At 37.7% G+C, this 25699-nt stretch overlaps 1 protein-coding gene across 3 annotated transcripts in view; it reads right to left on the bottom strand.

Annotated features, from left to right (window-relative positions):
• epn2 (epsin 2) overlaps window positions 1-24539 on the bottom strand; it is a 29518-nt gene extending 4979 nt beyond the window's left edge. The window contains exons 1-7 of one of the 3 annotated variants that reach the window (XM_048192120.1): window positions 24345-24539; window positions 15710-16490; window positions 10078-10190; window positions 5457-5558; window positions 3317-3443; window positions 821-988; window positions 573-662 (exon numbers count right to left, since the gene is read on the bottom strand). In XM_048192120.1, coding sequence (XP_048048077.1) covers window positions 573-662; window positions 821-988; window positions 3317-3443; window positions 5457-5558; window positions 10078-10190; window positions 15710-16304 — 1195 coding nt within the window. In that variant the 5' untranslated portion in view covers window positions 16305-16490; window positions 24345-24539. Of the gene's footprint in view, window positions 1-572; window positions 663-820; window positions 989-3316; window positions 3444-5456; window positions 5559-10077; window positions 10191-15709; window positions 16491-16658; window positions 17178-24344 lie in introns of those variants that run through there. The other 2 variants (XM_048192131.1, XM_048192124.1) reach the window with 2 other exon arrangements.
• Between the last annotated feature and the right edge of the window lie 1160 nt (window positions 24540-25699).

Here is a 25699-nt window from a genome sequence, read left to right as displayed (position 1 = left end):
TTTATACAAATGTTATGGTCATCGACCAGTGGTTAATATCTCAAACATAATAATAGCGCGTTGATTAATACGATTATGATTATGACTCATTAAATAAATAGAACCGAATGTCAGGGCTTTACTGAGTCATATGTAAACCTAGTATTTATATTTAAACCTGTAAATTCATCTGAAACTCACGCACAGACCAGACCGTTATTTCCGGCGTGACAATCGAGTCTGTCCCAAAAATACCTCTCAATGCGCCCTCGTGGACTCGCACCAAGGGCCCTATAGGTCTGCACTACATGATGTCACCAAAGTGTGGACTCCGAGGAAGTCCACAAGTCCGGAGTGTGCCATTTGGGACAGGGCCTTTAACTGTTGTAGCTTATCCACATTGTGTGCATGAAACAGACACTAAACAGTCAAAACGTGCCATCGGAGAAGCACGAATTAAACATCTGTTTTGGTCACTGATTTTGGCCCTCTAAAAACATTTTGCCCTGAAAATCAAAAATAGCTGAAAATTTTCAGTAGCCAAAATTTCGAGGCATCCCTAGTAAACTGTAATAGTAGTGGTCAGCGTTTACCTGTCAGTGCTGAAGAGCGAAGACTGTCAAACTCAGAAAGGTCCTCCCTGGAAGTACCATTTGGTGTGGAAAAAAGATCAAAGCTACCAACTGAGGGAAATGAGAGATGGTTGGGATTAAAAATAAAGAAAGCCATTCATTTTTAATGTACAAGACATCAAAAAGATCTATGAATGCAAAATAAGAGAGCGGTCTTTTCCCCAATGTAACACAGAAATACATTTCGAACTTCAGTTTTCAGAGCTCACCTGTGGCAGGAGCTTTGGGGCGGGTGGCAGGCATTGGGCCCCAGGGATCAGCAGCTGCAGGAGCCGAGGTCGACCCCCAGGGGTCACTGCTCTTCAGAGGAGTGACGGAGGGAGAGGCACTGGGAAGACCCCAGGGATCCACAGGAGCAGCTGGCTTAGGGGCGGAACCTGGAAGATACACACAGATGTGTTAACTAACAGACATCTTAAGTAACACTACAATGAAAAAAATCACTGCCACTATCCTAGTCAGATATTCAAGTCACAATGTAACGGAAGTAGCGTCAGATCTTTTCTTCCGTATTGAGTGAAATGGATTATGAAAAGAAAAAAAAAAGAAAAAACAGGGCAAGTACTTCTATCCACTTGTTGACTGGATGGAGTCTGATCTAAATGTAAGTTTAAGATAGGTTTAAGTGGACTTATTGATTGGAGAAGTCCAGCATAAGTCATTTCACTGAAGGTCAAGTTGACTAAAAGTTGATTAAAAGTTAAAATAAGAATAAGAAACATGCTCGTTCACTAAGATGCATTTAGAAAAATGGGGTAAATTTCCATTTCATGCTGACTTTTGTAATTTGTAAAAAGTAATTTGCACCCATTTAATTATATTAAAAACAGCAGAAACAATAAGAGAAATTCTATTTTACAAACAAGTGTGACAGGTGACAAAGTTAAATGGGAGTGAATGTGACCCAATTATGAAATATCCAGTGTTCAAATTGGCAGTTTTTGCCATTTGCTCTTCCAGAAGACATGTACACCTACTTAGTACCTCTCCATGAGCTTCATGACTTCAGTCTGACTTAATTTTCAGAACATTTGCAAGAGATTAGGCGAGAACTGGGCTGTTCGAAGAGGAATCCTTTTACAGACTCTGTGCTCACTCTACCAGTGCAGATCTGAATACTGAGTCTCTTTTGTTTTGTCCACACTGGAATGCACAACTACTGGCCTAGCTACATTACTGAGCTGCCATGAAGAGCTACAGGCCCAAACAACATTATGAAATAGAGCCTGTGAGGGGAGGGGGGCTATAAAAGAAAAGGGAGCTTTAGGTTAACAGGTTGTCTTCACATCCTAAGCATTAAGTTTTTTTTATACGTGACAAAATTAGATGTAAATCTGCCTTAAATTATAGCAAAAACCTTCTTCTGGCACTTTTTTTTTAGGATACAGCCTAATGTGATCAGCACAGCAGGACGCTGACACAAACTGTTGTCAATGTGCTATTATTAGCCACGGACAAATGTGATCTTGTACGTTAAGGGTGTTTACTTGCGAAACTAGCTAGTGTTGTGTGTGTGCCAGCCTTCAAGATGATAAAACTAAAAATAGTGTTGAGTGTTAGGGCTGGGCGATATATTTTCCTCATCCATTTGATAATATTCATAACATATCTCAATATTTATATATTTGCACCAATTGGTTTAAAGCTGATTTTTTCCCCCAGAGAAATCAGTCAATCTATTTAACCCTTAAATGCATACCTCGGGTCTTTAGTGACCCGGGACGTCATTCACTAGCCTCCTCCTCGTTCATTTTTTAAAGTTAGACATCAACCTTCTTAGTATTCCTTAATTCATTATAAAGAATATAACAAGAAAAAAAATCATAAAATTATAAAAGAATGCATATTTTCATTTTTTGTAAAAATTGTATAGGGTCGCAAACGACCCGAGGTGTGTATGAGTGTACGTATATTTTTTCTGCACAACAATAATTGAATCTTAGATGATGGAATAAGTGCAATTCACCTTTATTCCACAAGGTGGCAATGTCTGATACACAATGTGACTCATTCAGACAGAAAACGAAATAATAAGAGAAACATGAAATGCCTCAGTGATTTACTGCAGAGCAAGTACTGAACGCAATCAAATATGACTGTAACTGTCACTGGATGGATCTGGTGAAGCTGTTAGCGATCGAAATATTGATTTTGAAGATGTTGAAAATTATATAGTTCTGAGAATATGTTTGAGATCGCGATTGGGCTCATATTCGTGACCTTAACCATAAAACTAGCCCATTATTTGCTGAATTTACTGGGAAATGAGCTTTTTGACGAGGACGGTGATGATGGCATAAAACATCCGCTCAAACGGAGCCCTTTCAAGCTCCAAAAGGTAACAAAATATGATTTATTTTATTCTTCTGTAATTGTTACTCTAATATCAGAGGAGTTTTATATTATCACGACAGGTAGAGATCCATCCGTGTTAGATATAGATCCGGGTCGATAAAGACCCGAATATGTAAGAATGATTGGCGAAACAGTCATGCATTTAAGGGTTAATTGCTGTTAAGCAGATGTTTAAATGAAAGAACTGTAAAAATGTAGATAAAATGCTCTATTTAAATGGTCACAAAACCAGGAAGGAGAGTAAAACAAGTCTAACGACCCTTTAGGAAACATATTGGCCAACCAAAAGTGCATTTTAATCATCATGATATTTACAATCTTATTTATATTTTGTGTGTGTCTGTGTTTACCGTAGGACTTCCAGGGGTCTGAGGCGGGGCCTGCTGCTGCAGCACCTGCTCCCCAAGGGTCCGCCGCTTGAGCGGCAGGGCCCTCGAGAACCGGGTCCATCAGATCCATCAGAGAAGACTGTGGAGGCTGAACACACAATGATTGAGATTAGTGCCCAAAGATACATCCTACTATCCAAAGCAATCACATCAGCTACAGTGAACATGAACTTGGTAGCCGATCTGAATATAAATACTCACATTATGAGTAAACAAGTCCGCAAGGGGGAAAAAAAGGAGAAAAAAATGGTTAATTAAAGAGATTAAAGAAATAGTTTTATGATTGCATTTCTTAGCTAAAAGTAGTTTTGTGGCAAAAAAAGGCAAAAAAGTGATTACAAAAAACTTTGTTGCCCTAAAATATATAAATATTCTTTTTTTGTTGTTATTTTAAATTCAGTATTTTTATTCAGCAAGCATTCAATTTATCAAAAGTGGCAGTAAATGTATCACGGTTTCAACAAAAATGAGCAGCACAATGGTTTTCAACATTGATGATAAATGTTTCTTGAGCATCAAATCATCATATTAGAATGATTTCTGAAGGATCATGTGACACTGAAGACTGGAGTAATGATGCTGAAAATTAGTGAGCGACCGACATATCTGTTTACCGATATTTTTCCCGATTATTTAAGCATTTTTCCATAATCGGGTATCGGTTTTGTAACATATCTCAATATTTATATATTTGCACCAATTGGTTTAAAGCAGATTTTTTTTCCATTTTTTCCATTTTTCCATAATCGGGTATCGGTTTTGTAATATCGGATTCGCCGATTTACGGCGCCATCTTGTGGCCGTTTTGAGATTTCCGCCATTGCAGCCCAGGCGTCTGAGGAGATCAGTCAACAACAACTGCACAGGTAAAGCACAGGTAAAGTATATGTTCTACTTGGTTTGCTTTAATGAATCAATTTTATTTAACATAACAGACATGCACAAATGAGATCTGAGACATAAATTCCTGATATAGTTAATTTATGCAGCTTGTTTCTAAACAATTGAGACGAACTCATTGAGTCACGTAGTGTAATTCGTCATGCCCTGCCCCAATAAAGACGTAACTTTACATGAATTAAATAAAACAGACATGAATGAGTGCATGTTGAAAATAAAAGCGCTGAATTTAATTCTCTATCTGTTGTATTTGCTCACCATTAGTCTAGAAGAAAAAGTTCGTTCATATTGCTTAGCAACTGACGGATGATCAGGATCACAGGTATAAAGCACGGCCACTGAATGAAACTTTTGACAAGATTATCTTGTTTAAAACACCCTAGATTATATTATCATTTACTACATAACAATTATTTCGCTAATACACATATAAATATAGCCTACCGCTTTGTGGAAATTAATTATTTATTATCTCCATGCGCGATCGCAGTTGATTAAGTTATAGTCAAACAGCACTTTGTCAGTTGGCATTTCATGATTTAACGTTAGATTAAATTTAGATCATAAAATGCCAACTGACAAAAATATCGGTTCTGCATATCGGTTATCAGGTACATAAACATGCAAATAATCGGTATCGGTTATAAAAAATCAATATCGGTCGATCACTACTGAAAATTCAGCTTTTCCAACACAGGAGTAAATTATATTTTAAAAATATATTCAAATAGAAAATTATTTTAAGTAGTAATAATATTTCACAATATTTTGAAGTATTTTAGATCAAATAAATGTGCATGACAGACTTTTCGGTCTTCTATCTTTTTAACTGTGGTGTAAGTGTACATTTATATATTCATAAATTTGAACCTAAAATCAAACCAAATGGTGACTGAAAAAAAGGTCTTTTCTACTTCTTTACAGAATCAGTGCATTTTTCTCCCCTGACTGTGAGGGAAAATATGATCAGAATCCTGCTCTACTCTGTTTGAATATGGTGCAAAGTTTACTTTCATGGGGGTTTTAAAGCATGGAACAACATGAAGTTGAATAAATTATGAGAGAATTTCCGTTTTTGGGTGAACTATCCCTTAATAAATGAACATGCAGGAGGTGAGGGATGTATAAACTAGAGTTTTGTGTGGCCACAGATTCAGTTCAGGCCTACTGATGAGTTAAAGTGCTCAGAGCCTACACCTACCTCTTTCTTCTTCTTGGCCACTTTCCCTGCGTTGGTGTCTTTACGGCTTTCTTCCAGAGCCATCTGGAGCCGTAGGTCATCCCCACGACGCATCCTCTCCTCCTGAACAACCACACACAGACACACAAAAGAATACATGTTATAGCGCATGCATTATGGAGCGCATGCCGTCTGCTGAATCACAGCGTGAACCTGCCGCCCTGTTGCTGTGATTCATCATGATTCAGCATCATAATTCATTTACTGAGGTATGTAAAAAATTTGAAGATTACAAAATTATACACTGAAACCAAACTCAATTGTGTTAGAAAACCAAGAGACACACCCGGCACTTTGTTTCCTCATCGGGTTGCTTTCAAAGGGCAGAGGAGACAGGAAGGAAGCGAGAAATGTAAAGTATGTTAGTAGGAAGCAACTAAAGATAGGCTGTAATCTAGTCCCTATGTTAATTTGGAGGCAGTACATAGCTTTGCATTTGGTTTGCCATATTCACGACAATTAAACCTTTCAAGCTGAAGAGATCTGCTGTAGGGTTCAACTAATGTACTAAATCAACACCAATATAGTAACTTTTTTGGCTGATAATCAACATTATACATTTATAAAACTTAAAAATAACAGCAGCTGCAGTGTGGCAATGGCTTTACCAAGTGGCAATAGGCTTATGTAGAAAATGGGACTTCTTTTACTAAAGCGGTCATATTGCGTCTGGTAAAATACAGTCTTGAGCATTTCACTTTCATTTGCAATTAAAAAAAAATAATAATCAAAATCAGATATTCATAAGTTGATCAATCAGGGCTGCTGCAGTTTAGTGCTGTCAAAGGTTGGGTTAACTGAAAATTTCAAAACGTTTATCCGTGAAAGTTTCTAGTATTTTTCTGTATTTTAGGCCCCGTTTACACCTGGTATTAAGACGCATTTTGGTTGATCGGATCACAAGTTGACGACACTAAATACAGGTGTAAATGGGGTCTAAAACATTTAAGCTTGTCCACTTTTGACCACTTCCAGATGTTTTGTGGTGTGTACCTTTAATATTATTATTTATTATTCTCAGGTTAGGTAAAGTAAGTCGAGTCTGGCCTGAGTTATAAGCATTTTAAATTACTTATAATTTGACTTCTCTGTGGTATGATCTTATTCAAAGTCTTAAAACACTATAAACCAGGCCTTGGTAGGCAGCTTTTATAATTAATTAAATGAAAGCTGATGCAGTTTTTCCGCCATCATGGGTGCGTTTATTATGTAAATTGTGCGAGTCCATTTTTTGTCCATAGACTGAAAGACCTGAAAAAACCCTTACATTTATCCACACATAGACCCTCCCCTTGAAGAAATCAGGACAGAAGTGGTTGAAAGTGGACAAAAAAAGACACCAGGTATAAATGGGATCGTGTCTCCCTTGTCCACTTGTGATCCGAACGACCAAAACGCATCTTAATACCAGGTGTAAACAGGGCCTTAGAGTCGTAATATGGAGAATGATTGTACAGAATGATTTATGTAGGAGGCCAATACAACAGATAAAGGACATTGTTTACCCAGCAGAAAAGTCTGAGATGAGCAATGCTCTTTCAACATTTCACTAGAAGCCTCATTATATCAGCGGTTAGAACTCTATGGTTCCCTTCACCTCGTAATGATCACAAATCTGGGACATCTGACTGTCTCATACAATTATTCATATTTATGAAATAACCTTTAGCTTGCCTGACAGAGAAGGAACTCAGAATGAATTCCCCTTTATTGACACCTGACAACTATATGCTAACTGGTACAGTGAGGTTTAAGAGGGCCAGTAGTGCTACACAGAAACATAGGAAATCCCTACTGCGCACCTCGCTCTCAGACGAGCCCCTCCTCACCAGCGCCAACATGCCTGTTTTTTTTTTCTTTTCTCATTTGGAAATTTAACCCAGATGTCCAAGCATGCACACACAATTCCTTCACATTATTCTTGGAGCAGCAATCGCTGATGAGTCCCAAGCATAATCCGAGCTTCCAAGAACATTATATTTCCTACTCTATCAGCTGCCCCACTTCATCACTTTTATAAGACGTGCAAGATGCGGTTTTAAATCCCAGTGAGAAAGTTTTGTGGTTGTATGGCTTCCACACTAATTTGTAAGTTTCCTAAACAATATCCTCTTTCTGGACTGGCCCGACTTTGCAAGTAAAGGACAACTATGCGGATTTGTGTAATTTGTAATTGGGAAGAAAGAGAGCCAGTATAAGGTCATATTTCCCATTTCTTGAAGTATGCACCCTTGGAAATATGAAATGGACGTACAGTGAAAGCAGCTTTTGTGTAATGAAAAAGCCCCCAGCTTGCAATTAGAAATGAAAAATTTTCCCAGAAATAGAGCAACTATCACCATTGCCTAAAAATACAACTAACTGGTTAGTATGTGTAAAAAGTGCAGGTGTGTGGGAGGCACAGTAAGGTAAATCTGTCCATTCCTGAATCAGCTATTCAAAGCTGTGAACTTTTAGAAAATCAAATATTATGGTGACAAATACTGGCCTAAACATAAAAAAAAAATAAAAAAAATACACTGTCACATATTTTTCCACACTTGATGCAGTAACCCATTTGATTATGTTCATCATTTTGCTAATGGTGGACCATTAGAGCAAATAATTCTCTGAAATTGTGTGCTGCTTGTCTGGGTGAAACAATATGGTGGAGTGGTGTTCATGCATTTCGAAGCAAACCAAAAACAAGCAGTGAAAATAACCAGAGCTAATAACTGAAATAAGTTATTTCGAGCTCAAATGTGGAGGAGTTCATAATGATGCAGAGAAGTTAATAAAAAAACTGATGCTGTGTAAAGGCCTCACACCATGTCCAGAGCAGGTGCAGCTCAAAGTGCTTCAGGGATGATGTATTTTTGAAGGCCAAATTTCAGAAACGAGTTAGCATTTTAACAGTCCTGGATCCATCTTTCTGAAATCAATGGGGTTTTTGAATAGGTTTTTGGTTAAATGCCTGAATTAAGGTCTGTGGTGAAGACAAGCTCAAGATATTTTCACGTTTTATTCTACAACATAAAATACATCAGTTATTTTATTAAAGCTTTTGTCTTGAAAAAGGCAGTTGCTAACAAGTGGCTAAATGGGACTACAGAGGTTGTCAGGGACATTAAACACCATGCAACAGATAAACACATCCACTCACTGGACCTCTTTTGTTTATAATTGTGCTCTTGAAAAGTACGTAACGACTAATTGAAGGAACCAGGTAATGCTATCTTCCGGGTTGGCCTGCAAAAATATATCACTGCAGCATACAAAAGCAATAAAAGCTCTCTTTAATGTACCTCTGTGCTTTTAGGTAAGACCCGCCAACCATGAAATCTCACTGGTCCAAAAATCCTACTCATAACTAGGGGTGGGACAAAATATTGACAGGTCGATATATCGCCGCCCTTCTCTGTGCGATACGAGAAACGATACGCTGGCGCCAAATATCGATATTTTAAATAATAAAAAAGGCGCTCTGTCTAAATAGATTTCCCTGCTCCCAGCGTCGCTACTTCAAGGCAGCGCTCAACACATGAATGAGGGAAACGTGAACATAAGTTAACTAGCCTAAGAAAAAGAGGTTTTTAACAGGATGGCGGACAGCAGTGCGAGTAAAATAATAGATGCCCTGAACGTTTAAGTTCAAAGTCTGGACACACTTAGGCTTTTATACCATTGATGTGACAAACACAGACATCTTTGACGTTCTTCACAGAGCGCTTACACAGATACACACAGGAGCGTTTGAAAGCAGGCGTCTATCAGCAGATTCGTCTATCGGCTGATATATCAGGGATCCGCTGATAGACGCCTGCTTTCAAATGCACCTGTGTGTATCTGAAAGGGCGCAGTGAAGAGCATCAAATATGTCCATTTACAATATGTTTTGGAAGCATTGATCATTGTAGCAAATCACAGACATATATGTTGAGCACGTGAACACAATGGCCAATCAGAGGTGTTTTAGAATCCGCTCAAAAGCACTCAAAATGCTAGGCTATGCTGGTATCATCACATTTTTAACATTTTAACATACCAAAGTCAGTACCTTTGACAACACTATTCCCAGGGTTATTTTAAGGAAGCTGGTAAACACTGAGATGTTCCCAGGTTTAAATAAAAGAGGTTGGTAATTTTTTTTTAATGTACCAGGTTTATATAAAACAAGTTGATAAGCAGTTAACTTAGGCTAAATGTCAGTTTACAAGCAAAGAAAAGTTTAAGCTTTTAAAAAGTATAAGTATAAAATGTTAAATCTAATTTACAGACTGAAAAACTTTTTGTGCTGTTTTCTAACAGTTTGGACTTCAAAAAGAGAGAAAACCAGCACTTAACCTTTTCACTGACATTTTGTTTTCATAGATCTCGTGATGTATCATTATAGGATTGTCTAGCAATATATTGATTATTGCAGAATTGCTGTATCGTGATATCGTTATCATGAGTCATGTATTGTGATCGTATCGTATCGTGAGGTACCCTGCAATTCCCACCCCTACTCGTAACTGTACATTAAACATCACAAATCTTATGATTGGCTGTGGTTGTGTCACATCACATAGAAGGTGATGTTAGAAAACATGATGTACTGCACCTGCTCGGCAGCCTCTCGACTCATGGCAAGAGCCAATTGCAACTGTAGCTCCTCTTCTCCACTTGTCTGGGGCCTAGCTTGCTCCAACTCTGAAGATGCATTGGGAGATGTGGCTGAAACAGACAAAACACAGATACAATGCTGTTATCATTCAAGCAATGCACTGCTACCACACCCGGCTGGGTTATCATAAGGCGGGGATCGGCCTAATTACTGCCAAACGGGTTTTATCAGTTACTCATACCCCAAAACAACAAAAACAAAAGTAAGAGTTTCTAGCAACTGGTCTTATAACTTTATGCCCATCATTTAAGTTATTTAAAGAAGCAAAGTTCAACATTGAATAAACATCCATTAAAAAGCTATCAGGCCGGAAGAAAGAAGCCAAACTTCCATTGCATGCTGGGTAAGTCACAACAGCCTGCTGATTATAAGCTTGTTGCTAAAGCAGAGGATGAGAGTACTTCCTCCTATACTGATTGGATTAGGGCAAGCCATGCGCTTAGGAAACAAGCATCTCAGAAGCACGTGAAGCAGTCACAGGCCATTGAGAGCCAAACACCTTACAAAGTACAGGTCAGAAGGCTAGAATTAACACTATGTTCAAAGCAACCACAACTGTCTGAAAAAAGAACTGTGCATTTGTGTTAAGGCTCTGATGTTTTAAGTCTCCATCATTAGTCTAGGCGGTCTTGTTGTAAGCGGCATCAATCAATAGACAGCTCGCCTGTGATCCATAAGATCTCTGACAGCCATTAGGCCGAGTCTTGATGTATCGCTTCAGTAACGATAAGAAACACTGGACCTGGAGTCTCTCAGTGCCTTCAGAAACACAAGCTTCCCGGTTTCTAACCCTCGAGGGAATGGAAATTACGACCAAAGGGCTTGAGATTCTGTGGGAAAAGCAGTGAAGGCGAATAGGGGAAATGAGGTGGCGTGGTGCTTTGGTGAGATCACAGATGACATCACAAGTGCTTTCAGTCCGCACCACGCCACCCTTATTGGGCCAATGTGGAAATATGACTCATATGCAAACTGCGTGGCTCAACGTCAGTTTCTTAGAATCAAAACTCAAAACAACAAGAATATTTTTTTTGTTCACAGACTGACTGAGAAAAATGTTTGATTATTGAAAAGCCTAGTCCACTTTTTTTTTTTTTTTTAGCTTATTCTGACCAATAACCAAAAATTTAGACAGTAAGAGGCTGACTGACATGTAAAGCACCCAATCAGATTAGAGCTTGCCGTTTTGTGCAACCAGACAGTCAGTGACTGTCTCAGTAAACAGTCTTGGCTCATCATTTCACTAATAACTATGGATCTGTCCATCAGATATGCTGACATCAAGGCTATGCACAACAAAACTAAAGTTGTTCTTATTTGAGAAACAGATGGATGTTTGACTGATAGTAATATGCAGTCTCATTTATATTCTGAAAAACATTTCAAATTCAAAACGTTGCCAAGATCCTGATAAAAGGCAATAAATGTTGTCACGTTGTTTGACATTCATTTAATAATTTTTAATGATTAAGCAAAAACTAAAATAGGCGCCAATGTTTTTGGGGTTTGAAGACATGAGCAAAGTTTAGATGTATAACGCTGGCTGACATAAAGGCAAGATCTTTCCTTAGCTCAAGGACAAAGCCAATTAAACCAATAGGGAATCTCAAGAGGGTCTCATCCACTGCTCCGCAACCAAACTTGGGACTAAAGAAAAATACTAAGCATCACATCATTTTAAATGCTTTCATTTGGTTATGAGAACCTGTGAATATCTCACACAGTTTTTTATATGCATAAAACCGACAATGGACATGTTTTCAGTATCATGTTCATCTCCCGGACACCTTAAAAATAACATTGCAATACAATCACGGAAAGTATACAGTGTGCAGAAAGGGGGAGAGTGCTTGTTTTGACATATTAAAATGACTTCATGTCAATAGGTTTCTAATTTAGAAACTAGAAAGGTTTCTAGAAAGGTTTTCCATCAGCTGTTTTATAAGCAGTGCAGTCACATTCACTTGACTAGAACAGTAATACACTTGTTGACAGCATGTAAGTTATTACTAAAGGAAATGGACATCAACTTTTTGCAACAAAGATTTTAGTAGGGCTGTCAAACGATTAATCACGATTAATCGCATACAAAATAAAAGTTTGAGTTTGCATAATATATGTGTGAGTACTGTGTGTAATTAATATGCATATATAAATACACACAAGTTAATGTATATATTTAAGAGAAATATGTTATGTACAAAATATTTGTATTTATATATAATATAAATTATATATAAAAAAAAAATACATACATATACTTGTAAATATTTCTCAAATATATACATGAATGTGTTTGCATTTATATGTACATAATAATTACACACAGTACACCCACATATATTAGGCAAACTTAAAACTTTTAGTTTGTATGCGATTAATCGTGATTAGATTTTAGAATTAATTTTATATATAAATTACCACAAATATATCTCATTTCTAATTATACAGATCACCTACATATCTAATCAACTTTTAGCCTTTAAATGGTCCTGTGAAATGACAAATGAATAAATAAACATTAAAGTAGTCTCTCAGTAAATATGAATCATGAAAACTGCATGGACAATGCAGTTAAAGTAATTTCACATAAAGTTTTCCATATCACAAATTGCGGGACTATCACAAATTTTGAAAGATTGTAAAACTGCGAAGGATTTTATGAGTAACTCCAAAAAAAGACACTATAATTGGTTGCAAAATTTTATTATCATTTTGCATTAAAATTTTTAGGGTAATATGTAAATGCATGACTAGTAATTTTGGAGAGTACACTTACCAACATGTTTAGGAAGTACTTCTATCCACATTATTCATTTAGATTATTATGGGTTTTTAAAAGCCTATTAAGGGTATTTAGGTTATTATGTTTAGGGCCCCAGGACAATTTTGATATTGTGCTTCTGCTTGAAATTACTAAAAACAATATCCAAATTTCATTGAGTCAAAATGTTCTTTGCTGCCAAATCTTAATTTTTAGCACAGTCTGTTGAAGTGTGAATTACATTTGACAGAACCCATTTACACTTTCTGGAGAAACAATACTAGGAAACTAGGACTGGAATGCAAAACACTCCTGCTATCATATCAGCTTTTCTTCTAATTTTCCTTTTTTTTTTTTTTTAATGACTCAGCTGTTTACATACTCTTTCATGCTATGAAGCTCCCCACACACTCTTTATTTTCAACTACATTCTGTTCAATCCAACACACTTAAAAATGCAACTGAAGACAAAGGACACAAAAACTAAGATTTCTAACTTTACACCATGTGGGTGATTAAAATACACTGGCTGACTTTTCTCAAGATTATCAAATCTTGTATAAAACGGGGCTGGGGGTAGTAGGAAAAAAGGGAGAGAGACAGCTTCCTCCCTGAAGCACAGGGCAGAGCAAAAGACCTCTGGGAATTCAGGAATTCTGTCTTCCTGTAACAAGCTCAGGGAAAGGGGTGGGGCATGGACGGCACGCAGCTGTCCAGGGCAAACGTACAGCCAGTCAGTGCTGCAGGGAGGCACAACAGAGGATGTATCTCCTGCAGGGTAACAGCAGACAAGCAGTTTCCTGGTCTGCAGTGTAAAGAATTTGCCCCATGTGGTCAAAGCTCCAGGTGTGCCTAATGTTTCAAAATGAATTCAACAAAGTTGACTCCTTTACAACAGCACCAGCCCAGATTTAGTTGTTGCCATTAACAGCAACATTTCAGACATAAAGGGAAAAGATCAGCAGGCTACCAACCTATTACGGTCGGTAAAGGGCTTAATATGGTCCTTAAGAACAACGCAGCCTGCAGCATTTCAAGAAGCTTTAGTTCCACAGTTACAGCGATTTTAAAAACCTGCTGCACAAAACAAAAACCTCTTGATCCTGAAACTAGCCTGAATACAATCTGGTAAACTTGTGGAGTATTACTTTTGTTCAAATCTGTTTAAATGTGCTACAGAAACATACAATACACTTTTAAAAGAGCTATAACTAAGTCCACGTGAGATCTGAGTATGCACATTAGTGCAGAAAAATACATTTCTACAAAATTCAAATGCCCATCACTAAAGTCCTATTCACCTATAAAATAGATAAGATAAGAAAATACTTTACCAGTGTCAATAATTATTCAGGTCGAGAGAATTGAGTCTGTCCTAGACTCCAGAAGTTTTCTTTTTATAATGCTTGATCAAAAGCTGCAATGTTTGCTATGATTTTGTGTAGCCACCCATCAAATGTTCTATCAGCCAATAGCATAATTTTGGGGTTCTAGAGGGACCTCAATGAGAACAATGAAGGTACGTCACAAATTTGCATATTTGTGCACTATTCCATGTCATTTTGAAGTATAAATAGTGTGATAGAGCTGCATGAATAATTGTTAAAAGTTAATCTCGATCAAGGGAATTTTTTTTTTTTTGGTAAATGTGTTCACATTGAAGTTTATGCACGTCTTCTTATCGGATTTAATTCGTGTCCACCTCAACGGAGCACATACATTTTTTTTTAAAATCACATTTTTAGAATCTACATGCATCTAGGTGTTTCCATCCAGCATCTTTTCATGTCACACCCCAAAATTAGCATAAAAATATGTTGATGGAAACATAGCTAATGACTCATTCATTCAAGAGATCAGTTCAAAAATACTGATTCATCCAGTAATTAAACAAGTGTGGTCTTTTTTGTGAAGGACTCATTGAATCATTCATTAAAATCTAATAAAAAAAAAAAAAAATTATATATACACTACAGGAATAACATATCAGATACTCTAATAAATGACTTTGTTTTTTTTAGTTCTCTATTCAAAGTCATGGGACAATCATGATTCTCAGTTTATCCAGAATCATGCAGCTATACAGAGTGAGCACTGTGTTCAAACTGAAAAGAAAAATTGCATTTCAAATACTCAGATGATTAGTTGGCCGATTATTTCTTCGATTAATTGGATGGAGGGGAAAAAAAAATCATTTTTCCAAATTTTTATTGACAAAACACACTATTCCACATCCTGCCAAATGTTATCCTTCAAACAAACAAACTATGAAAACATTTATAGTGAATATATCTTTATCTATGCTATATGCAAAAGAACTATGTGCAAAAGAGAAATATCACACTTTAAACAGCACACACATCTGTCAATGTGCCTGACAGGGCAAGCTATGTTAAACATTGAACTAACGCATTAGCTTGAAGCTTAAAATAAATAATTATAATGTTTTTGGCAGCTTGGATCACATACCTTTGCCGCAGCAACTCACTCTCTTTATTTTAGATGCATTTTGTCCATAGAAATGCGTTATTCAATTTAATTTGACACGACTGGCGGACGTTTTCCGTGCACGGTGCGTAGACGCGACTTATCGATAATGACACTTACTGTCGATGATTTTCATTATCAATTCGTTTCAAGTCACTAGCATATTTATTACATTTTTTTAACTAAATATTTTGGCTAAATATCTGGCTTGATCGGATCAAACTGTTCACAGTATTTCTACCATATTTTACCTCACAATTAGCACCAAAAATGTGTTTGGATTCCATGCCTTGTAAGTTAAAAAGTAAAGAAACTTACATCCATGATATGATGCAGGTGAACCCTCAGACTTGCCGTACTCTTCCGAGTAGCTGGTGGAGAGGTTGGGCTGGCTGGAGCCACGGCCGAAGCTGATCTGATTGTTGCTGCCCACACTGGTGGCGACCTGTGCCATGCGCTCCTTAGTCTTCAGGGCCTGAGAGCGCTCACCCTTCAGGCGGTCATCATCCTTGAGTAGCACCACCAGCTGCTTGGACTTTTCTCTGACGTTGATGCCCTGGTCTTTGCCGTCCCGATCGATATACTGGAAATCTTTCAGCGTCTGTATGGCAAAGATGTTCTCTTTGCACTGCAGGGCCACTCGCTCAGAGCCCGTTTTGATCAGGTAGTCCAGCAGTGTCAAGGCCTTGTACACATGCCGCCAGTTCTTTCCATGGTCGTTCAGCCTCTTCCAAATCATGCTCATTATCTCCGAAAAGGCCACCACATTGTAAGTGAGGTCGGCAATCTCTGACATCAGAGAACTGGAAGGGCCCCACGGGTCATTGGAAGTCGCTTCCCTCACCTTCTTCTCTGGCTCTGTATAGTTATTTACCACATTTTTCATTTGCCTCCGAATAGTTGAGCTTGGCATGGTGGCGTGTAGTGTTAAAAAGAATTGAAAATAAAAAAATAATATCTCAGTTCTTCTTCTCAGTCCGTTGTGCAATAGTTCGAACACACGTTATCTGTTTGCACAGTTTCTCTCTATGTTACTCTGTGCCTGTTAAAACCATTTCCACACAGAGAAGGAAGCCAGCTCGATGAATTCCTCCATTACCTGAAAGACAAAACCAAACAGAAAAGGTTCAAACAAGAACTAGTAATAGTTGCCAAGCACAATTAGACTACATAATAGAATCTAGAGTGCATAAAAACAACAAAGGCAATTATCATGATCTTAAAAGAAAAGAGAGTGATCATCTTGATAAGCGTTACATGTGCATACAGAAGTTTAATGGTCCATTCCCAGACTGTAGTTTGCAGCTTCTCCTGTTGATACAGTTCAGATAAAGAGAAATGGATCACAGCTGTTCACTTTTCAAACTAAGCACAAGTAGAAGTTTACCACCCAGGTACGTGTGGAGTAAAACTTAACTGTGTACACGCAGAAGGGCAGCTTAGAGTGTGAAGTGCTTCCTATTACTCATCTTTACGGTAACACAACACTCATGTGGGAAGAAATCTTATTTCCCAAAAGTAATTGCACCATACTTTGTTCTCCATTACAATACAGCATGTAAAATCAATCCATGTTCTGAGCTCAAACGCGTCAGTCATGTCTCTCGCACAAATGAAGCATCAAAGTCATACTAAATATAAGTTTCCTGTTCTGAGCACACCGTGACGCTTCAATTGCCAACAAAACATTTCAACCCATACCATAAATTCATTAAAAGCCACTGAAATGTGACTCCTGCTCTGCCGTGTAGAAGCCAATAGAGCAACCCCCACTGCCTTTCCCCCCAGCCCGCATACACATGAATACAGCCACGGCCTAATGAAACATCTGCTGCTTTAATGACCAATTCAGACCCAGCACATCAGAGGAAGAGAGGGGCAACTGTATCACTACCGGAACAAAGCTCCAGTGGCTCTCACTGTGACGGGGGCCCAGGAAGCCAGTACACAGGCCTGGGTCTGTGTGAGGATCCAAGGCAAGTGGTGGCCTCCTCCATACTAAAAGAACAGGTCTGGCAATGTCCTGCCAATATCAAGGATTCTCAGTGATCAATGTTGAAGCAGAGCCAGAGACCCAGCAAAGCAAGCCCTGTGAGCAGCACTGAGCACTAGGGCTGCACAGTTTATCATGATTAAACTGCCACGATTTGGCAAAGGCTGTGATTATTTTATGCGCGGCTTGTCGGAGCTGTACGGCTCTGTGATCCATGGTAAATGCTTTTCCATCTGAAAGCCAGAGGGCGGTCTTGTGCAGAAACTCCAAATATGCCCTGCCGCAGAAGGAGATGACACATATCATATTGCTGTAGCTGAATAAACAGAAGATTGAAATGCTTTGATTGATTAAACATGACTAATAAACACACGACTGCCTTATTCTGTGTAAGAAGCCACATCATCTCACAGAATGATGCTCAACTGTCGTTATGAGGTGAGTTTGAAGTAAAAACATGTTATTAAATGTTGTCTTTTGTTGGACAAGTTGTTAATAAATGCATCTAGAAAGATGTCTGACACGTGATGCTTTCAAATGTACATTATAAGCGACTCAAACTCGCAGTGCTTTCAGATGGATTAGCATTTGGAGCCATACTTCATTGACAAGCTGCGCATAAAAAAAATAAATAAATAGCAGCCTTTGTGATTTCTTAATCGCACTAAGAATCGTGTTTAAAAGATAATCGTGTGTAAGTTCAATGGTATTTTTTGTATCGTGCGATAAATCGTGCAGCCCTACTGAGCATGTTTATATGCACACCAATCCACTGACAACTACCAAAAATCGCTTTATTGAAATAACCAGATTTAAGTTTAAAAGAAAAAAAAAAAATCCCCGGTGGTGATGTCAAAAGGTAAGCATCCATGTATTTCACTCAGAGAGCATTCTATTTATCACGCAACTTGTGATGTTAAATAAAGCATTACAAACCCTAGAGTATTTAAAAATGTCTGAGGGACTCGTTCACCTCTCATATTTGAAGTTTCTACAACCACACGAGATGAGAACATTATTATATTTCTTGGCTCATATTAAAAATGTGTAGTTTGCAATATATTTCTCCTCCCCTGCCGTGAAACACTTGCCATGGCTGGATGCACTTATATCTATCTTATAAGGACGCTTTCCTGTCACATATAACACCTGCCCTTCAATAAGCTGACAGAATGCAGGTTAAGGTGTTTACATGCCAGGCAAAATCGAGTGAGTTCGAGTGCCAAAGAACCCGGCATCTACATTATTCAGTTTTGACAACACTCCTCTCGCACTACATAGAAAAGCTGCTATGGACAGATTTTTTAGGAATAACAGCAGTGTTTTGTCAACAACAGATCACTACATAACTTCCTTATTCTGTGAACTGTTGATAACCTCCTTGAAATGGGCTGTGGCTGAACTAACATTAACACTTTCTCCTTAACAGAAAAGTGAATGGAGCGGTTTTGCATACCAGTTGTTTTTTTTTAAAGCCAATTCTGAATAAATGTGGGCTGAAAAAACAAAGAAACAAACAAAAAAAACAAAGCTAATAATTTTTGTTCACAGAATACAAAAGGTCTTACAATGTGTTTTTAAAATTAGCGTTGTCAAAAATATCAACATTTCGATAAACCAATATCTGAAAAGTTTCCAGTACTCCTTTTCTGCAGTATCAATACACCGATACCAGCTGCCATTCTCACTGTCTCTTCTCTCCGATGGCAAATTGACGCGCACCCGCCTCCTCTCACTCACTCGTCTCTCTCGCTCTGGCTGAATTGGCGTTACAGGGTCTGAATTTGGGCATGGGGTTGTGGGTATTGCGCATAATTTTACTCATTCCTGCAGGTTTTGTGCTCACCAAAGGTGCGCACACATAAAAGTTGTCTTTTGAAACACCTTGCGAGTCCAAATTGATTGGCTTAAAATTATGTCAAAATGTCCATCTTGAGTATTCAGGTAAACACAGTTTTGAAACGTAAATTGTTGAAAACGCATGTTGTGCAACAGTATATTTGATCTGTGCAGCTCCTAAAGTTACAGCAGCCTAATAAACCTGCTGCTGTCTATCATGTTAATCAAAGAACAAAAGACAGGAAATCACTTGCTGTTTTTGACTGAATAACTTTTGTAACTTTAATTGCAAGCATTAATCTGTATTTAACTTTTACAATGAAAACAATCCAGTGTTAATTGTGTTAATTCTACTTACGGAACGAACGCTGCACCAGTTCCATTTTTTCTGTAAGTAGAATAGGGAAGGCGTAGGACATACAGTGTAAGCTTTTTGAAGAATACAAAAGTGCGGTTTTGGAGGAAGCACTTGGAAGGCGATCATTTGTTTATATAAAGCATATACAGGGAGTGCAGAATTATTAGGCAAGTTGATTTTCTGATCATATTTTTTTCCCAAGCACATTTTACCAATTCCAATCCACATCAATCTTAATAACTACTATTAATATTGTTTTTAATCATTTATAAGTGATATATAATTGTTCATGAAGGCTGGAAATGAAAAATGCCTTATATTCAGGTGTGCAGAATTATTAGGCAAGTTTTCTTTTACAGGCAAAATGAGCCAAAAAAGAGATTTAACTCAGACTGAAAAGTCAAAAATTATTAAATACTCATGAGAAGGACGCAATACTAATGCAATACTAGAAATTGCAAAGTTAAAGCATGACCAAGGGACAGCAAAATGCTCATTGGGTCAGCGGGGTCAGACAAAAACAGGTGGAAAAGAAAAGACACATGTTAACTGCAAAATAATTAAGAATTATGTGTGAAACCATCAGGAACCCTTTAGTCTCCAGCGCCACCATTTTCCAGAACTGCAACCTACCTGGAGTCTCCAGAAGTGCAAGGTCTCAGGATCTCAGAGACTTAGGTTAGCTAAAGAATCCTAAAAAATGACCCGCACTTGATAAGAATCACAAGCTGAAGTGTTATAAAATACATGAAGACTGGGTTTTTATAGGCCTTATAAACAGACAGCTTGAGAGTGACTCCTGAAGGACCAGCACCACATCCTCTTGTACCACTGTTTGAAGAATTTATCTTCCAGAATCTGGCAGTAAGTTTTGGAAGATCATTTTTAGTCCATCTCTGCAAGACAGACATTTCAGGATAAGAGATGGACTAAAAGTGAACTCAAACACCTTACTGCCAGATTCTGGATAAATTCTTCAAACAGTGGTACAAGAGGATGTGGTGCTGGTCCATCAGGAGTCATTCTCAAGCTGTCTGTCTATAAGCCCTATTAAAACCCAGTCTTCATGTATTTATAACACTTCAGCTTGTGATTCTTATCAAGTGCAGGTCATTTTTTAGGATTCTTTAGCTAACCTAAGTCTCTGAGATCCTAACACCTTGCACTTCTGGAGACTCCAGGTAGGTTGCAGCTCTGGAAAATGGTGGCGCTGGAGACTAAAGGGTTCCTGATGGTTTCACACTTAATTCTTCACCTTAATTCTTAATTATTTTGCAGTTAACATGTGTCTTTTCTTTTCCACCTGTTTTTGTCTGACCCCGCTGACCCAATGAGCATTTTGCTGTCCCTTGGTCATGCTTTAACTTTGCAATTTCTAGTATTGCATTAGTATTGCGTCCTTCTCATGAGTATTTAATAATTTTTGACTTTTCAGTCTGAGTTAAATCTCTTTTTTGGCTCATTTTGCCTGTAAAAGAAAACTTGCCTAATAATTCTGCACACCTGAATATAAGGCATTTTTCATTTCCAGCCTTCATGAACAATTATATATCACTTATAAATGATTAAAAACAATATTAATAGTAGTTATTAAGATTGATGTGGATTGGAATTGGTAAAATGTGCTTGGGAAAAAAATATGATCAGAAAATCAACTTGCCTAATAATTCTGCACTCCCTGTACATTTACATTTTTTTTTGAAAATGACAGATTGTTTCTCTAGATAAGACCCTTATTCCTCGTCTGGTATCATTTTAAGCCCTTTGAAGCTGCACTTTGACCTTCAACTGTTTGGAGGCCACTGAAGTCCACTATAAGGAGAATAATCCTGGAATGTTTTCATCAAAAACCTTAATTTCTTTTCGACTGAAGAAGGAAGGATATGGACATCTTGAATGACATGGGGGTGAGTAAATTAGCAGGAAAATTTTATTTGCAAGTGAACTAATCCTTTAAAGCTGTTTATTTCAGTTGTCTCTATTCTAATGTATTTGTGCTATTGTTTTTGTTTATTTTATTACCAATTTATTTATTGCAAATTTAGTTCAAAACTTCAAATAAAGCTTCCCTGTGCTGTGTGTAAGCTATTGCAACAAAATTATAAAAAATGATATAAAAATAAAAAAATCTGTATTGCAGTATACATAGCAGCTTTCCCTGTGGTATTGAATATCAATGATTTTCAAGGTATTGTATGGAAGTTGGAAATTCCAGTATCGTGACAACACTAGTTTAACTCAAATGAAATGCTCTGCAATATTAGAATGCATTGCCATGTGCAAGATGCTGCAAAAGACATGATGTGAGGACAGCAGTCAAAAACATCCGTCTAGCCTCCAACACGTTTACACAGGAAAACAATGGAAAAGTTGTAGAAACAGACTATTTAATGGCCTTTTAGACTACATTAATCTAGCACCATCAAAAAGAAATTCCTTATTCTGAATATTTCCTTGAAAAGCTGTGAAGTAATTTTTCTAACACAGTAAAAAAAGCATTAGGCCTATAATGTAAAAATCAAAGACCCCATTACATGGCTTGACAAGCAGAGTTTACATTTCTGTTGATGCATTGCCTTTTGAAACAGGCGGTTTGGGTGAGACACGCTTTACTTTTAACAGCCAATAAGCTTTAATCGTCATCAATGAGTCATAAATCACTACTTGCCGTCTCATTCCAGAGCACATCTGATTGGACAAGTGCAGAATGAGTCTTAAATATTTTGGTCCATTTAGTAAGAAGAGAAAAACTGTTTTTGATTTCATATGTATTTTAACAATAAGAAACTGTAATGCAAAATTACATACAGGCACCAAAATGAAAGTCAGAACATAACATAGGCGATATAATTTTGCAGCGAAAAGCAACAAGCAGCAAAAATCACCAAAATCATGCTGACCTTGCTGCACACAGCAGTTGATGTGACCTATTCCTCCATCATTTGACATGCGCGGGCCATGACCGGCCGAATGACACCCATGCAGAGAATACTAATCCTGCATAAGAAACACCAAGAGCAAGTTCTGCACAGCTGTGAAGGACCCAGATATGACTCAATCCAAACAAAAGATAGTGTGCATGGCAAGTGCCAGCACGTCTCACATCTTTAGGAACCATTATGGAAGCGCTAAGGAAGGGTGTATGGTGGCAGAACGAATCCAGCGGCGAGAAAAGGCAGGTGTAGAGACATTGCACGCTAAAACACTACAAAAATTTTTTGGGTGCACACATATCTAGAATTTCAACACAGAAGTCAAGTCAGGTCTGCGGGGCGAACTGAAAACTGAATTTTATATAAGCCAGAGCTTATGAGAATGGGCGCATGAGCATTGCATATTGCTCTCAGGTAATCCAGCCGGTTCTGCCACTTCAAGTAAACTGTGTCCTATATAATAATACTAGTGACATGTCCTTGAAATTACACCTGTAATATATTCAGTGTCATAGTATTTTCAAGCTCTAAATCAGAAAAAAACCCATCATGATAATTGTTAAACTCCACTTCAGATGCTTAATCAAGGCAGCTGATTCACTCTTGCTCAGTTGTCCTCTAGAGACTCTGTTTGTGTAATTACATTCAGGAAGCAAAACACTAAAAGATGAAGATGCCTGTGCTGCAGAAATTGATCACAGAAACAACAGACAATGATTCTCCTCAATCACGGGTGTGTCCACTAAGCGTTCAGAGGGGGAAATGTCTGTGTGAAATGTCCATGTTGAGGGGATAAAACGGTTCTGTCCGGTCACACCGTTCACTATCTTTGTAGTGTCGACAAAACAAACTGGTCTATCTACAAATCCGTCTTTACACAAACTTAAGCAAATGATTTGTGACTACACAGTAATCTCACAGATACACCTACGACAATAATAATAATCTAGAAACCCCGTAAATGTAAACGGAGCAGAAGGCGTTTGGCGAGTATCTTAAGAAAGGACTGTATAAACCAAAGTTAAGTCGTGGTAAAACATTTATACAAGATACCATAGCTAGACGATCTTATATACTGAATGGACCCAGATTACAGGGATGAATAGAAAATCTGTGTTTACAAACTCCATTTGAATATATACGTTAACTATTATACAAACACAAAATCCCAAGCCAACAGTTTAGCCAAACAAGGCCGGTTACAAATGTATTAAAGTATCAAGCTAACTTTAGCACATTAGCAAAACCAAACCAAAAAAACGTCCAATTGTTGACAAAAATAACAAATTAACCTTTACTTAAATGTCAGTGAGTGTTTAAAAAGATGTATATCAGCAACGTTAACGACTTTAGACCGTTTCCATTATTAACGTTTAATTGCTAACTAGCAAGCTAAAGAAAGCACGACGAAAGTTTCATCAACTGTTAGAAGTTTTTAAAAACTAAACTATGTTACGCTACTAATATAATGTTGTTGAAAATATCGTAATGCTTAGCACATCCGAGTTATAGTGTTTTGATGTCTCATATTTGGGGATAGCGACTTTTTAAAAGCTATAAAGTGAGTTTAAGTATTAGCCGCTTAGGCTAGCTAACTGTGGCTATGCTCTGACTAACTTGCTAGTTTAGTCAAACGTCGCTCTAATTCTTCTCACACCCCAAAGAAAGCCCAGCTTTATCATAGTCCTTCACTATCCGCGGTGTTTATGTAAGAAAGAAAGAAGGAAAAACCTCCTGGATTAGTTAAAACCTCAAGCCGAGATGTGTGGTGCTCGGTGGAGATATCGCCACACTGAGAGAAGCGAATAGAAAACAAAAACAGTAACTTACCAAACCTCCTGTGCTGATGATAACCGGGGGTAACACCCGGCATAAGTACAAACTACTCGTATGAGAGATATAGAAACTTTATTTTCTAAGAGACGGCGAAGTGGTGTGTTGATGTGAGCGTTAGTGTTAGTGAGCTGGGCTTGTGTGTGTGACACCCACACCGTTCAACATGGCGCTCTGACTGCACATTCATCCTCCTCAGGAGGGGCGAGACCAGCCAAAGGGTGTGACCAAACTCACTGCCTTTCATTCTTAAAACTGTTTATTTCCCAAACATCACCACCGCTGCGAAGACTCTTGACGTCCATTAAAGTGAACCAAGACACCCATTACACGGTGTTCAGGTGAAATTAGTGGACATTTTTCGACATCGTGGAACTAGTGTGCTCTTGAATTACCGAAACTGATCAAATCGACGGAATGTGGCCCCCATGCGGGCTGAAATTAGACAAATCTGACTAACCCTGATGGACTGTTTCTAGGAAATGCACTTAATTCTTTCATCATGTACGAAGTAAATGAATAATCACATTATTTGAATAGCGGAATATAATATTAATAATGCAATACCATTCCTCTTTCCACCGAAACGCCACAGTTATGGTTAAAATAACAAATTTTCAGAATCTTTATTTTATTTTATATTTTATAACAATAATGGCGACCAAGTTACCACAGACACAGTTTTACTATAGTAAACTGTAGTAACTGGTATTTTGTATAAATATATAAAAAAAGATTATGTGAAAGTTATTTTTAATAAATATTAGATGTTAGAGTTTTTAGATATGTCTGCTTTGAATAGATAGAAATTGACATTGACTTCTCAAACAGATTACGAAATACAGACTAATCTACTATGTTTTTATACTTGAACTGCATAATTTGATGTTTTTAGTAACTATATGATGCCATTTTAGTGCTTACAAACACAACATATTGTAAATCTTCTATCTTAATTGTTGGAAATAAAACTCTTGAATGCATTCAATTTACAAAATAATAATGCTTAGTTAAATGTCACACATAAAATGGTGCTATATAGAACTAAAAGTGGTTCTTTGGCTTATAATCATAGGGGAACCACTTTAAGTGCTGTATATCACCAAATCTTGGTGCTTCAGTGGTTCTTCAGCGGTTCTTCAGTGGTTCTTTGGGATGACTGAGGTGTTATATAGCACCCCTACTGTATACAGAACCTGTTCAGCCCCTGTATGGTTCTTCTGCGGTTCTTCAGTGGTTCTTTAGGGTGGTTAAGGTGTTATATAGCACCACTGCTGTACAAAGAACCTGTTCAGCCCCTTTAAATGTTCTTTACAAGCCAAAGAACCACTGTTGGTGCTGTTTAGCACCAT

This window comes from Megalobrama amblycephala, linkage group LG1, assembly GCF_018812025.1.
Source record: "Megalobrama amblycephala isolate DHTTF-2021 linkage group LG1, ASM1881202v1, whole genome shotgun sequence".
Taxonomy (NCBI): domain Eukaryota; kingdom Metazoa; phylum Chordata; class Actinopteri; order Cypriniformes; family Xenocyprididae; genus Megalobrama; species Megalobrama amblycephala.
The sequence above is the reverse complement of the archived record's forward strand: the minus strand, read 5'-3'. Positions and strand labels throughout refer to the sequence as shown.